At 58.4% G+C, this 13,657-nt stretch overlaps 1 protein-coding gene across 2 annotated transcripts in view; it reads right to left on the bottom strand.

Annotated features, from left to right (window-relative positions):
- The window catches only part of VIPR1 (vasoactive intestinal peptide receptor 1), a 29,043-nt gene that overhangs the window by 12,513 nt on the left and 2,873 nt on the right, over positions 1–13,657 (bottom strand). Inside the window, exons 2-3 of one of the 2 annotated variants that reach the window (XM_029077713.2) lie at positions 4,445–4,547; positions 2,498–2,623 (exon numbers count right to left, since the gene is read on the bottom strand). In XM_029077713.2, coding sequence (XP_028933546.1) covers positions 2,498–2,623; positions 4,445–4,547 — 229 coding nt within the window. The remainder of the gene's footprint in view (positions 1–2,497; positions 2,624–4,444; positions 4,548–13,657) is intronic. The other variant, XM_029077715.2, reaches the window with a different exon arrangement.

The raw sequence follows: 13,657 nt of genomic DNA, 5'->3' as shown, positions 1-13,657 counted from the left end.
TCCCCTTCTCCTCCATCGCGCTCCCACCCTCTGCGGCTCCCAGTGTTACTAAACATCCAGACATGAAGGGGCAGGGGAAGAGAGGGAAGCAGGAGTCGCTGTGAGTTGGTAGTCCAACTTTGGCTCTGGATGGGCCTCTTCAATCAACTGTATTTACTGAGCGCTTACTGGGTGCAGAGCACTGCGTTAAGCGCTTGGGAGAGGACAATACGACAATACAACAGACACATTCCCTGCCCACAGTGTGCTTACAAGTCTAGAGGGGGAGACAGACGTTAATGTAAATAAATAAATTACAGATATGGACATAAGTGCCGTGGGACTGAGGGAGGGGCGAATGAAAGGAGCAAATCGGGGCGATACAGAAGGGAGTGAGAGAAGTGGAGATGAAGGTGTAATCGGGGAAGGCCTCTTGGAGGAGATGTGCCTTCAGTAAGGTTTGGGAGGTGGGGAGAGCAACCCTGCAGCAGCTTTCCTTAGCGATAATCTCCCGAGTCCGGAATGCCCTTCCTCTTGGGTGCAGAGTGCTCTATTGGGTGGGTGCCCTTCTGTGTGTGGAACCCTGTACTGGGCACCTACTGGGTGCAGAGCATTGTATTCTGTGCCCATTATGTCCAGGGCACTGTACTGGGAGCCCGCTGTGTGCGGGGCACCGTACTGGTTGTCCACCGTGTGCGGAGTGCTGTACTGGGTGCTGACCAAAGTTATAGCAATGATGGCTGCCTTCCACAAGCTGCCAGTTGAACAGGGAGCCAGGAAGACTAACTGGTTAGATTGGGTCCCATCCACCCCTGACTTGTGCCTTGGTGCCCAAAGGAGCTGTAGCCCCTCAGCTCTGGGTTCCGGCTTTGGGTCCCGACTCTGGTCCCGGCTCTGATTCCCGGCTCTGAATCCATCACGGCGACCAGCTCTGGCCCCGGCTACGTTTCCTGGGTCCGGGCCAGACCGCAGAGGCTCCCGTGATGGAAGGCAGCCCTTCTCCTGCCTTCCCATATGCTCCCGGTCAGCCCTTCTTGGGGCTCTTCCTCAGTCTCGCTTCCCTCTCTTCTCCTCCTGCTGCCCCAGAGAGATGGGGGTCTCTCAGACCCGGACCGTCGGTCTCAGGGGCCCCTGTCGTGGGGAAGCTGGGCCAGAGGCTCCCGGTTGAGCCAGGAGGGTGAGGACAGGGAGACTGCGGACCCTGTTGGAGAGGGGGGGAAGCCCTGGGTGGGCCTTCAGGCCGGGGAGGGAGTATGAAAGCCAGCTTGTGTCCCGGGGGCTGGGGGCTCTGAGCCGTGGGGGTGGGGTGAGCTGGCCGGGGGCGGATGGGGAGGGGGGTCCCACATTGTCCGGCGATGGGATGGTAGGTAAACACTCCTGTGGCCACTCACAAAGGCCCCGACGGTCACCGGGGCAACAGGACTAACAAACCCTCCACGGCCCGTCCTGGGACAGGACAGGACACAGAGTCCCTTTCACAAGGCCGCCCCCTCCCCTCCGCCCCCATGTTTCTATGCACCCCGGTGGGGGCAGGACGAGGTCGGGCCGGGGGGAGAGGGGGTTGGTCCTGGGCTGCGGCTGTGGAGGGTCCTGAGGGAGGAAAGGACCCTGCCCTCAGGGACGGGAAAAGCATTTTGGAATCCTCTGATGTACTGAGCCCCACCAGCACCTGTTTGCACATCCCCTCCCTGCGGAACCTTCCCTGTCTTCCTTGCTTGCCCCACCTCTAACAGACAGGAGATGCAGCGAGAGGACGTGTGGTTAGACACCAGGAAAAGCTTCCTGACCATTGGTGGGGGAGGGATGAAAGCCAGCCACTGGGCAATGTGGCTGGCCACCTTAGCGCTTAGTACAGTGCTCCGCACACAGTAAGCGCTCAGTAAATACAATTGAATGAATGAGGGAGGAACTGAGGCCCGTCTGCCCTGGCTGAAGTCATTATCTACTTGAGGCTCAACCACTTTAGGATTACGATGGTGCTGAGGGGGGAAGGGGTCGGGGTGTATGCGTGTGTTTGTATGTGTGGGCACGTGTGCACACGAGCTCACTGTTGGTTTGTCTGTCGGAGGGAGCGGGGTAGGATGTTGGGGGGTGGTGTGTCTATCAGGAAAGCCCTGGAAGAGGGGACTTTGTAAGAGGTTTGGTAGGAGAGGCAGGGGGAGGGTCTGGCAGATAGGAGCATCGGGCCAGCGCCAGGCAGGATGAGAGGCATGAGGGAAGGGTTGGAGATGGAGGTGGAGAGAGACCGTAGACCGTAAGATTCCCCTCTCGACTGGTAAGCTACTTGTGGGCATGGAAAATGGCCACGGCTCTGTCACGTGGTACTCACCCAAGCTCTTGGTACAGTGCTCTGCACACACTAAGTGCTCAATACGTGTGACTGATTGATTGAGAGGCCGAGCGGAGGTCTGCTGGGGTCGGACTGGAGAAGAGCGGTCGAGGGAGGGAAGCGGGTGGAGGAGGGGGGGCGGGGAGAGGGGAGACGGGGGGGCGGGGGAGGAAGGGTGCCGTCACTCACCGTGCCGGTTGGAGAAGACGGTCAGGATGAGCGGGCAGGGCAGGACCACCACCTGGCCCACCTCAGCCGCCGGCCAGCAGGTAATGTTGTCCCACATCCTCTCACAGCCCCCTGGAGAGGGAGAGACTGGCACAGATAACCCCACGGCTGCTGGACAAACTGGTACCGGGATTCCCCTTCCCTCCCCACCGCCTGTCAGTCAATCAGCCCATCATATTTATTGAGCACTTACTGTGTGCAAAGCACTGTACTAAGTGCTTGGAAGAGGACAATAGAACAGTAAACAGACACATTCCCTGCCCACAATGAGCTTAATAATAATAATAATAATAATAATGTTGGTATTTGTTAAGCGCTTACTAGGTACAGAGCACTGTTCTCAGCACTGGGGTAGATACGGGGTAATCAGGTTGTCCCACATGAGGCTCACAGTCTTAATCCCCCTTTTACAGATGAGGTAATTGAGGCACAGAGAAGTGAAGCCACCTGCCCACGGTCACACAGCTGACAGGCGGCAGAGCCGGGATTCGAACCCATGAGCTCTGACTCCCGAGCCCGTGCTCTTTCCACTGAGCCACGCCGCTTCTCTGCCAGAGGGGGCCCATGACCTTTTACCTCTTGACCCCAGCTTTGGCTGGATTTGGGGGCGGCCGCCTCTGGGGCATTTCCCAGAATTCCTTCCTTCTGCCCCATCCCACCAGGAGGAGGAAGGTGCACAGGGACAGGGGAGGGCGGAGGCTCAGCTCCGTTCACTCCCAGTACCAGGATCTCCCAGCGTCCGCCCAGACGTCCCCCCGGCGGCCCAGGCTCCTGGCAGGAAAGCACAGGGCTGGTCCCCAGACCCCACAGAGCCTGGCCCCCGCAGTGCTTTGTGTCCTCGGGAAAGCCCCTCAACCTCTCCGATCCCCCACTGCCCGCTCCTCCGTGCTCCGGGGACGACGAGGCCCGTGCCGGAGAATCACTCCCTCGGGGCCTCTGGCCGTGCTCTGCCTTCTCAGGGTTTCGTGTCTGGAGGTCACCCCTCCCCGGCCTCTCCTCCACAGCGGCTCTGTCCCCAGAACGGCCCCTGGGGGATGGGGGGTAGCTGGGGGGGGAACCAGAGACCACTTCCTCAGGATCCCCTTAGATCAGAGGAGCAGGACCACCCCTCTCCCCAAGCCCCGATCCAGCTAGTGGGGACCACCCCCGACCCCGAGTACAGCGATGGCGGGGACAGATTCCCCGGCTCGGCAAGAAGCGATGGTTGCGGGGGAGGCGGGGCGGTGCTGACGCCCGCGGAGATGGACGCTCACACACGCGCACGTACACGCGTGGACATTCACCGGCTCCCTTTCCGCCTCCCTTCCGGCACCTACTCTTTCCCCTAGTCGATCGGTCGGTCGGTCAGATCTATTCAGTGCTCACTGTGTGCGGAGCACTGTTCTAAGCGCTTGGGAGAGTACAGTCTAACAACGTAACAGACGCATTCACTGCCCACAGTGAGCTAACAGTCTAGAGGGGGTAAGTGAGGCCTAGAAAAGTCAAGTGACTTGCCCGTGGTGACACAGCAGACAGGTGGCAGATCTGGGATTAGAACCCGGGTCCTTGGGACTCCCAGGCCCGGACTCTGTCCGTTAGGTCAGCAACCACAAGCTAATTGGCGGAGGGGGGAGGGGGAGAGTGTCTGTGTTTTCTGCCCACCTCACATCCCCGTTTCACAAGCCCAACTCCACCAAGATCCCGTCCCCCTCCCCTCCCGCTGGGCAAATGGGGGGGGGGGTGTGGAGGGTGAGGGGGGCAGGGGTGATGCAGGATGCTTAAAACAGCCCCCCCTCCCGCCCCACCCCAATCCCAATCTGCCAAATCCTGCGCCTAGTCCCTCAGCCCTGAGGGAGGGCTCAGTCCGTGCTGCCAGGCTCCGGGATTCAGGATAAACTTTCTGTTCTGTGCCCGCCTGGCCGGCCTTACCTGCGGTGTGGTTGTCGGGGTCCTCCAGGCACTTCTCCCGCTCCAGCTCCATCATCTTCATGGCACGGCACTCTTCCAGGGGCAGCAACGACATCTCCGTGTGCTAGACATGCAGAGACGCGCAGAAACACAGAGTCGCACTTGGACCAGGGCTCAGCCCAAAGGTTATCGATGTACTCAACTCACGGGCTGCTCTGGCTCCCCACCCCCTCTAGACCGTAAACTCCTTGCGGGCAGGGAACGTGTCTGTTTATTGTTCTACTGTCCTCTCCCAACCGCTCGGTACAGTGCTCTGCACACAGTAAGAGCTCAATAAATACAATTGACCGACTGAATGACGCCCACCTACACAGCCAGCGCGGAGGGAGGGGCTCTTCTCGGGCGGCCACCGTCTTGCCTCCCGTCCCTATGCAAGTCTGGGGGAGGAGCGATCGATGGGTGGTTGACTGGACGTGTACACGGCCCCACCTCGGAGGCTGAGAGTCGGGCTGGCCTCCCGCAGGTGGGCCGAGTTCAAAACCCACGCCGGGCACCTGACCTCCCCGGTGACCGTGGCGCCCGTGCGGCCTGATTTCTGGGAGTCTGGCAGTGGCTGATCCAGAAGGGGATTTGGAGGCCGGGGGGGCTAAGGGGTGGTCTACCCCGATTTCCAGCTCAGCTGAACTAGGCGGACTCCTTTCACCCCCATTTCACTACAAGGAGGAGGAGGCGATCGAGCCCTTTGCCCTTTCCCCGGGGGCGAGGGCCCTCTTTTCCAGCTTAACCCACCGAATTGCCTAAATGCAGGAGACCGGAGGAGGGAGGGAGGAAGAAAGGAGGAAGGGAGGCGCCGACACGGACGAGTGGGGGCGGAGATGATTCTACCTTCACGACATCTTTAGAATCCACACTTCCCTCTCCATCCAAGCCGCCGCTACGCCGATCCAAGCACTTATCCCACCTCGACTACGGCATCGGCCTCCTCGCTGAGCTCCCTGCCTCCTGTTCCAGTCCTCGCTTCACTCGGCTGCTCAGCTCGTTTTTCTAAAAAACATCTCCCCGCTCCCCAAGAACCTCCAGGGGCTGCTCATCCACCTCCACATCAAACAGAAACTCCTCACCATCGACGTTAACTCACTCCTTCAGCTCGCCCCCTCCTATTTTACCTCACTGATTTACTACAACGCAACCGGCAAACTTCACTCCTCAGCGCCAACCTATTCGCCGTACCTCGATCCCATCTATCTCACCGCCAACGCCTGGCCCGCATCCTCCCTCTGGCAAGAAACTCTTTGTATCTGACACATCACCACTCTCCTGCCCTCTAGTCTAGAAGCTCGTCGCGGGCAGGGAACGTGTCTGTTATACTGTTGTATCATCCTCTCCCAAGTGCTCAGTATAATGCTCGGCACACGGTAAGCACTCAATAAATACGACTGACTTTCAAAGTCCTCCTAAAGTCACATCGCCTCTAAAAGTCTTTCCCAGATTAAATCCTGGTTTCTTCTAACCGCCCTCCCTTCCGTATCACCTAGGCATTTGGATCTGCGATAATAATGACGGTATTTGTTAAGCACTTACTATGTGCCAAGCACTGTTCTAAGCGCTGGGGAAGATACAAGGTAATCAGGTTGTCCCACGTGGGGCTCACACTCTTAATCCCCATTTTACAGATGACGTAACTGAGGCCTGGAGAAGTTAAGTGACTTGCCCAAAGCCCGACGAGTAGCGGAGCCGGGATTAGAACCCACGACCTCCGACTCCACTTGATATTCACCCCATCCTCAGTCCCACAGCCCTTATGTTCCTATCCTTACACTCTGCCACTTTGCCTATTTGTAATTTATTGCAATATTATCAAAGATCATAATAATAGTTGTGGTATTTGCTCAGCGCTTATTATGTGCCAAGCACTGTACTAAACACTGGGATAGATAGAAGATAATCAGGTCTTACATGGGGCTCACAGTCTATGTAGGAGGGAGCCCAGGAATGGAATCCCCATTTTGCAGATGAGGGAACTGGGGCCAGCATCGCGCAGCAGGCAAGTGGCGGAGTCAGCATTCGAACCCAGGTCCGCGATTCTTTCCACTAGGCCATGTTGCCGCTCAGTAAAAATAACGGCAGTGATTAAGTGCTGACTTTGGGTCAAGCACTGTTCTAAGGACTGGGATAGACACAAAATCATCAGATTGGACACAGTCCCTGTCCCACATGGGGCTTACAGTCTAACTGCCTCCCCCTATAGACTGTAAACCCTTTGTAGGCAGGGATTGTGTTTACCAATTCTATTGCATTGTACTCTCCCAAGCGCTTAGTAGATTGTGCTGCACACACTAAGTGCTCAATAGATACTATGGACGGATTGATTAATTGATGCCATCCCCAGGAACTCTCAGGGGCAGAGATAAGATCGAAATCCCATCAAGGGCTCAGACGGGGCCCGGCAAGGCCTGCGTCCACCTTCCCAGAATGTCTGGGGGTCTCTCGTTCATTCATTCATTTGCATTTATTGAGCACTTACTGTGTGCAGAGCGCTGTACTAAGCGCTCGAGACAGAGTACAATATAACAATAAACAGACGCGTTCTCTGCCCACCCCCGCCACTGGCTCTCTCTCCTCCCGCTCCTGCCAACTCCAACTCATCCTTGGCTTAGTACAGCGCTTTTTTCCCAAAGCGTTCTCCCATTACTGATCTCGTTTTTCCCCTCACAACAACCCTGTGAGGTAGGTAGAAAGGCAGAGGAGAAAACTGAAGTACAGAAAGGTTGAGCGACTCGCCCGGGGTCACCCAGCGGGCGGCGGCCGAGCTCGGACTTGAATCCATGTCCTCCAGCTTCCAGTCCAGTGCTCTTCCATTATACCACACTGACTTCCACCTTTTACACCTTTCCCAGGTCACTCTCCTTCGCCCCCATCCCCACTTCCCCCTCCCACCACCCCACTCCCAGGGTGTAAGTGCTTAGTTCAGTGCTCCACACGCACAGTAAGTGCTCAGTAAATACGATCGAATGAAATACGATTGAATGAATGTTGTGGCTCTAAGAAGATCACCTTCCCCCAATTTCTACTCCCAGGAATGCAGACACCTGCCAGTTCCAGGTGGGTAGGGGGAAGAGACCCCCCCCCCGGCCTACAGGGGCTCCAAACCCTTCCCTTCTTCAAGACCAACCCACCGGGGATGTCACCAAGAGGAAAAGGTGAGTCTCACTGCTGTCCTGAGATGCACTGTCCACTGGTGGCCCTCTGGCCATGGCCACGATGGCCACAGAGGACCACAGAGTGCCCGACTGGTCACCGAGGGCCCCGGCCTCCATTCGACTCGGGGCTTGAAGCGGGAGGAGCGCTTCCGGCGGGCGCTCAGGAAATGTCAACAGTCCCCCAGGAGGCCCTACTCTGTGCTGGTCGCGACCCGGGGAGGGAGGAGCTGTTCCCCGCTGCTTCCCCTGGGGACCACTGTCACCAGGGGATCCACCTAGGGATGGGGGCTGCTCTCCGGGATGCTCAGGTCTGCCCCGCTCCATCCTCGACAGATGCGGGAACAGTCATTCATTCCTTCCGTCATATTTATCGAGCCCCTACTGTGAGCAGAGCACTGTACTAAGCACTTGGGAGAGACCACGTTTAACAATAAACGGACACACTCCCTGTCCACAACGAACTTACAGACTAGAGGGGAGTCCCTGCCCGGGGGCCAACTGACATCCCGGCCCCTCACGATCACCGTCCTTCTCCATCATCTCTCGCTCTCCGTCTCCTGCCCTTCCCCTCCGTGTCTCTCACTCCCCGACTTTGAGTGTGTCTCCCTGGCCGTCCTGCCGGCCTCTGCTCCCGTTGCCGAATCCGGCCCTGAAAGTCCCCATCCCGGTCAGCGCTCTCCCCTTCCTGCCCCGGAGGCCTTATCGACTACGGCATCGGCCTCCTCGCTGAACTCCCTGCCTCCTGTCTCTCCCCGCTCCGAGAGCTCCGAGGTATCTGGTGCCCGGTGCCTTCCCCTGCCCGGGGCTGCAGAGTCAGTCAGTTGTATTTACTGAGTGCTCACTTTGTCCAGAGCACGGCTTAGTGGATAGAGCGCAGGCCTGGGAGTCAGAGGGACTTGAGTTCTAATCCTCTCTGCCAAATGTCTGCTGTGTGACCTTAGGCAAATCACTTAACTTCTCTGGGCCTCAGTTTCCTCATCTGTTAAATAGGGATTAAGATTGAGAGCCCTATGTGGGACAGGGACCGTGTCCAACCCGATTTCCTCGTATCTTCCCCAGTGCTTAGAACAGTGCCTGGCACTCAGTGAGCACTTAACAAATGCCATAATTGTTATGATTATTATTACTATTATCTACCCCAGCACTTACACTAGTGCTTGGCACACAGTAAGTGCTAAACAAGCATCATAATTATTATCCTTATTATCATAACGATACCATAATAGACACATTTTCCGCCCACTACGAGCTTAGAGAAGGGGAGTCTGCAACCTCTAGACTGTGAACTTGCTGTGGCAGAGAATGTGTCTCTTTGTCGTTGTACTGTCCTCTCCCATGCGCTTAGTACAGTGCTTTGCACAAGGTAAGTGCTCAGTAAATATGATTGAATGAATTAATGAATGAATGTTCACTGGGGCATCAAAGCTCTGACTGAACGGGTGGGGTAAAGGGTCTGTGCTGTGCTGAAAGCTGGGGGAGGGACACGGGTGGAGGACACCCAATCCTGCTCCCTGCTCTCGGGGGGCTGCCAGTCTCAGGGGGAGTGAAAGGACACAGACATCCATGGGAGGGACCTTGAGGGGTCATAGAGTGAAACCCCCTGCTTCCTGGCCAGGATAAGCCTCATCCACTCGGGACAGGCTGGTCTCTCGTCCTGCCCGTGCAGAGTACCCAGAACTAAACTTCTGCACCCTTCCCACCACAACCTGGGGCTTCCTGCAGATTCAAATACTCTAACTGTCAGGAAATCCTTTCTCTTGTTTAAACTCCTCACTTCCCCACCCCTTGCAGTCCGTGGCTTCAATCCCACTTGCTGCCAGTGACTGGTTGGATGGTGGGAGGCTGGGGACGGGCTGGGGTCCGGGAGGGAGGAGGAAGGGCTCTGGCCCTGCCTTGCTCCTCAAGGGCTGGTTTGGGTCGGGGGGCAGAGCAGACCCCTGGGCACCTCCCTCCCCATCCCGCTCCATCAGGTCGGTCCGCCCTCCCTCAGGTGCCCTCCCACCCGCCGCCGCTGCCTCGGAGAGCACCGGCCTTGGAAACTGCTTGCCCAGTGTTTTGTCAACAATGCGGAGTGAGCTCCGCTCTTCCGGCCCGTTGACGGCAGCTCGGGGCAGGGGCCGGGGGTGGTGGGGGGTGGCTCAGCAGGGGCCCGGGCACCTAGTGACCGGGTCCCCATCAGACCGCAATGTTTTGGGTGGCAGCTGGTGCAAGAGAGGAGCGGGGAGGAGCCGAGGCTCAGGGCGTTGAGGCAACCTTCCCAAAGTCATCCAACAAAGCCAGAGAACATCTCGGCACCCAAGACTCACCCGGGATCTGGCCCCAGAAACCCCTCCCCTCATTTTTTTTCTCTCTCTCTCTCTCTCTCTTCTGACCCAAATCCCCCAATCACAGTTTCCTCATTTGCTTAACCCTCCTGGGGACCGTGGACTCCCCGTGACCCCAGCCCTTCCCGACCTAGGCACGCGAGGGGCCGGGGCTGGGCTGGGGGGCGGCCCCGTGTCCAAAGCCTGGCACCTTAGGGTTGGGTATGTGAAGAGCCAGAGAAGGGAGAGGCAGGGCAGGGCGGAGACCAGAAGTGCTCCAGGGGGGATTTAAGAAACTTTGGGCAGGCTGCTCGTGAGACACCTCCCTCGCACTCCACATCCCCTCCCTGTTCTCCCAAGAACAGAAGGGCGGTGGGTCTTCACCATCATGGCCCCAACAGGCTACGCCAGCCCTAGCTGCCTCCCCCACCCCACCGGAGAACACGGCAGTGGGCGGCTGCGGCCGGGGCGGGGGGCAGAGCAATTCCCCAAAGTGTTGGCCCATTCCCGATCCCTTCTGCTCTTCCCCCATCTCAGGAGGCGGGGCCGCTCAGGGCTTTTCTCCCCATGGCACGGAGGAGATGAGGCCCAGAGAAATTGAGCGACCTGCCTGGGGCCGCACAGCAGGCCGGTGGTGGGGGGGCAGAACTGGGGTTGGAGACTGGGTCTCCAGACTACCGGGCCCATGTTCCAGCCTCTGAAACAAGCCGCCTCCCAACACCCAAGGGGGTCCTTGGTGGGAGAGGGTCGGTTCTGCTCTCGTTCCTTCCCCCCAACCCAAGGTACCGGGCCCACATCCACTAACATCTGAGCGCCTCAAGCCCCCTGGGGGGGCACAGGGAGGGCCCACATCAAGCTCTGCCTCCCCCAGCCCCCCACTCCAGTGTTGGGCACGACCAGGAAGGTATGGCAGCCCAGGCGTTTCCTCCTTAAAGGCCCAGCCAGCAGGGGTCGAAGGGCCGTACGTCCGGGGCCAGGCAGGAGAGGGTGAAGGGAGGGGCAGGGGTGCCGAGGAGGAAGCGTCGGCCTGTTGTCCGGGCCAGGAGATGGCCTCTGGTCACCGTGGAAAACCTTCCTCTATTGACGCACCAGCACCTCCAGACCCATGGGATTGGAACGTCCTCGGCCCCACCGCCGGAGTTTCAGCAGTAGTTCCGGCTGTGGGGGCGATGGGGTCGATGCCCCCGGGCTCAAGCAGAGGGGTCTTCAACTGGGTTGAAGCCCAGACCCCCCTCCCCCAGTGTCTTCAGCCAAACCAAGAGCATCCAAGAGGCTGGAAAGGCTCCAGCCTGGGGGGTCTCTGCCCCACTGTCCCTGCAGAGTCCCCCCCATCCCTCCCCTGCCCCTCTGACCCCCCGCCCCCTACCCAACACCCTGGGCCTTGATGTGAATCTCCCCAACGCAAACACGGCTCGAAGTCCAACTTGGACACACCCTCCACGTACCTCCCTTCCTTCTGAACCAAAGCCAGTTCATTCTCCACCGTGGGTAGGGCAGAAGGCGGGGGCGGGGACAGTCCTTCCTGGAGGCAGGAGGATGGACTGTATGTCCCCTTCAGGCCCCTCCCATCTCCCCCAAACCGAGGGGCACCCTGCCACCATCCCATCTGCTATCCTCTAAGGGCTGGAGATGGGCAGGGCTCGCAGCAGGAGGGAAGCAGGCTAGACTGGAAGGAAGCAGTTCGCCGGCAGGACGAGGGACTGCTCTGGAACGTGGTGGGCCATGGTGGTGGAGGCGGGGGGGAGGGTTGGCCCAGCTCACCTCGGCCGGGACCTCCCCCGTCCCCCATATCAAGGGCAGGAGGTTGCGGCCCCACCTTGCCGGCCACCTCGTCTCCCGGCTCCAAGGTGTCGGGGACGTGGGCTGGAGGGACGCGGGGACGGGGGGGACGGGGCCACGTGAGAGTGTGCGCGCACACCTGTGCGCACGAGGCCACGCATGCCTGAAGAGATTCACCCTGACTGCGGGCCCGGCCACACTCCCCAACACCCGTGCCCTCCCAGCTCAGGATATCAACATCATCATCACTGTGGTATTGGTTAGCGGCTTACTGTAATAATAATCATTATCACTATTATTATTTTATTTACGCGCTTCCTGTGTGCCAAGCACTGTTCTAAGCAGTAGGGCGGATTCAAGTTAATCAGGTCAGACCCAGTCCCTGTCCCACATGGGACTCACATTCTCAATCCCCATTTTACCAATGAGGTAACTGAGGCTCAGAGAAGTTAAGCGACTTACCCAATGACACATAGCAGACATGAGGCGGGGGCAGGATTAGAACCCAGATCCTTCTAACTCCCAGGCTCGTGCTCTAGCCACTAAGACACGCCGCTTCCCATTCTACACCAAGCACTGTACTAAGAGCGGGGGGATACACAGGATCATCAGGTTGGGCCCAATCCTCATCCCACGTGGGGATCACAGTCTAAGAAAGAGATGTTGAGTCCCCATTTTACAGATGAACAAGGTGAGGCCCAAAGAAGTTGAAGGTCACCCATCCGACGGGGATTGGAGCCGGGATTAGAACCCGGGTCCCCTGACTCCCAGGCCAACAGTCTTGCCACAGAGTGTGGAAAGAGCACGGGCTTAAGAGTCTGAGGTCATGGGTTCTAATCCCGGCTCCGCCACTTGTCAGCTGTGTGACTTTGGGCAAGTCACTTAACTTCTCTGTGCCTCGGTTACCTCATCTGGAAAATGGGGATAAAGACTGTGAGCCCCGCGTGGGACCCGATTACCCTGTATCTACCCCAGTGCTTAGAACAGTGCTCAGCACATAGTAAGCGCTTAACAAATACCAATATTATTATGATTCTCACCCACTGAGCCTTCAGCCCCACTGAAGCCCTGCGAGCCGTCTGCCTGCCCGCAGGGTCACATGTTTCCCCCCGGGCAGGTACCCCGGAGTCACAGTCATTCTCGTGCCCACCCTCAGCCGCGGAGAGGGGGCTCCAAAAGGCTCAGAGAGGGTGAGGGAGAGGCACAGGGTCACACGGCATTCCTTACATTAGAGAAGAGCAAAGCCCCCTCCTCCGGGGAGAGGAAAGGAACGGAGAACTGAGGTCTCCCTGCAGTTGGCACATGGCACAAGGCACACGGCATGGGGCACCGTCACCCACGCCAATGGGCTGGCCCCTCAGAGCTGCAGGCATCGCCCTCCAGAAGCCAACTCATTCATTCCCCTGCCTCCGGGCCAGTTCTCCCAAACGGGCAGCTTCCGTCTCCCTTCCCTGACCCTCCCCCAGTTGGGATGACAGAGGGTCAAGGGTCCTCCTGGGTGTAACAGGCCCCTTGAGCCAGCGCCTGCTGGGAGCGCAGGCAATGGGGGCTCATCAGCACGAGGATGGAGGGTGCGGGGTCCGGGGCTGCTCAGCCTCTCTTCTTCCCCATCTGCACCCCTTCCAACTCAAAATGCTCTCTGGTGCCTTCAGAAAGGAAGGAGGTTCCCAGGCCGGGGGAAGTGGGGAAGAGGTTGGCGGACACGCAAATGGTAAACGAGCTGGTGGCTGGGCAGCGCCGAGGCCCCTCTAGACCATACACTCGCTGTGGACAAGGAACTCTGTTATACTGTACTCTTCTGAGCACTTCGTACGGCGCTCCGCACACGGTAAGTACTCAATAAATACCAGTGATTAATTGATTGATCGGAGGACGACAGGAATAACTCACCTAGGCTCCCACCCTGGGCCCCCAGTGGATCCTCCTGCTACCGCCACCCACTCTCAATTATC

Source organism: Ornithorhynchus anatinus, chromosome 13 (assembly GCF_004115215.2).
Source record: "Ornithorhynchus anatinus isolate Pmale09 chromosome 13, mOrnAna1.pri.v4, whole genome shotgun sequence".
Classification (NCBI taxonomy): Eukaryota; Metazoa; Chordata; class Mammalia; order Monotremata; family Ornithorhynchidae; genus Ornithorhynchus; species Ornithorhynchus anatinus.
This window is presented reverse-complemented; position numbering and strand designations above follow the sequence as displayed.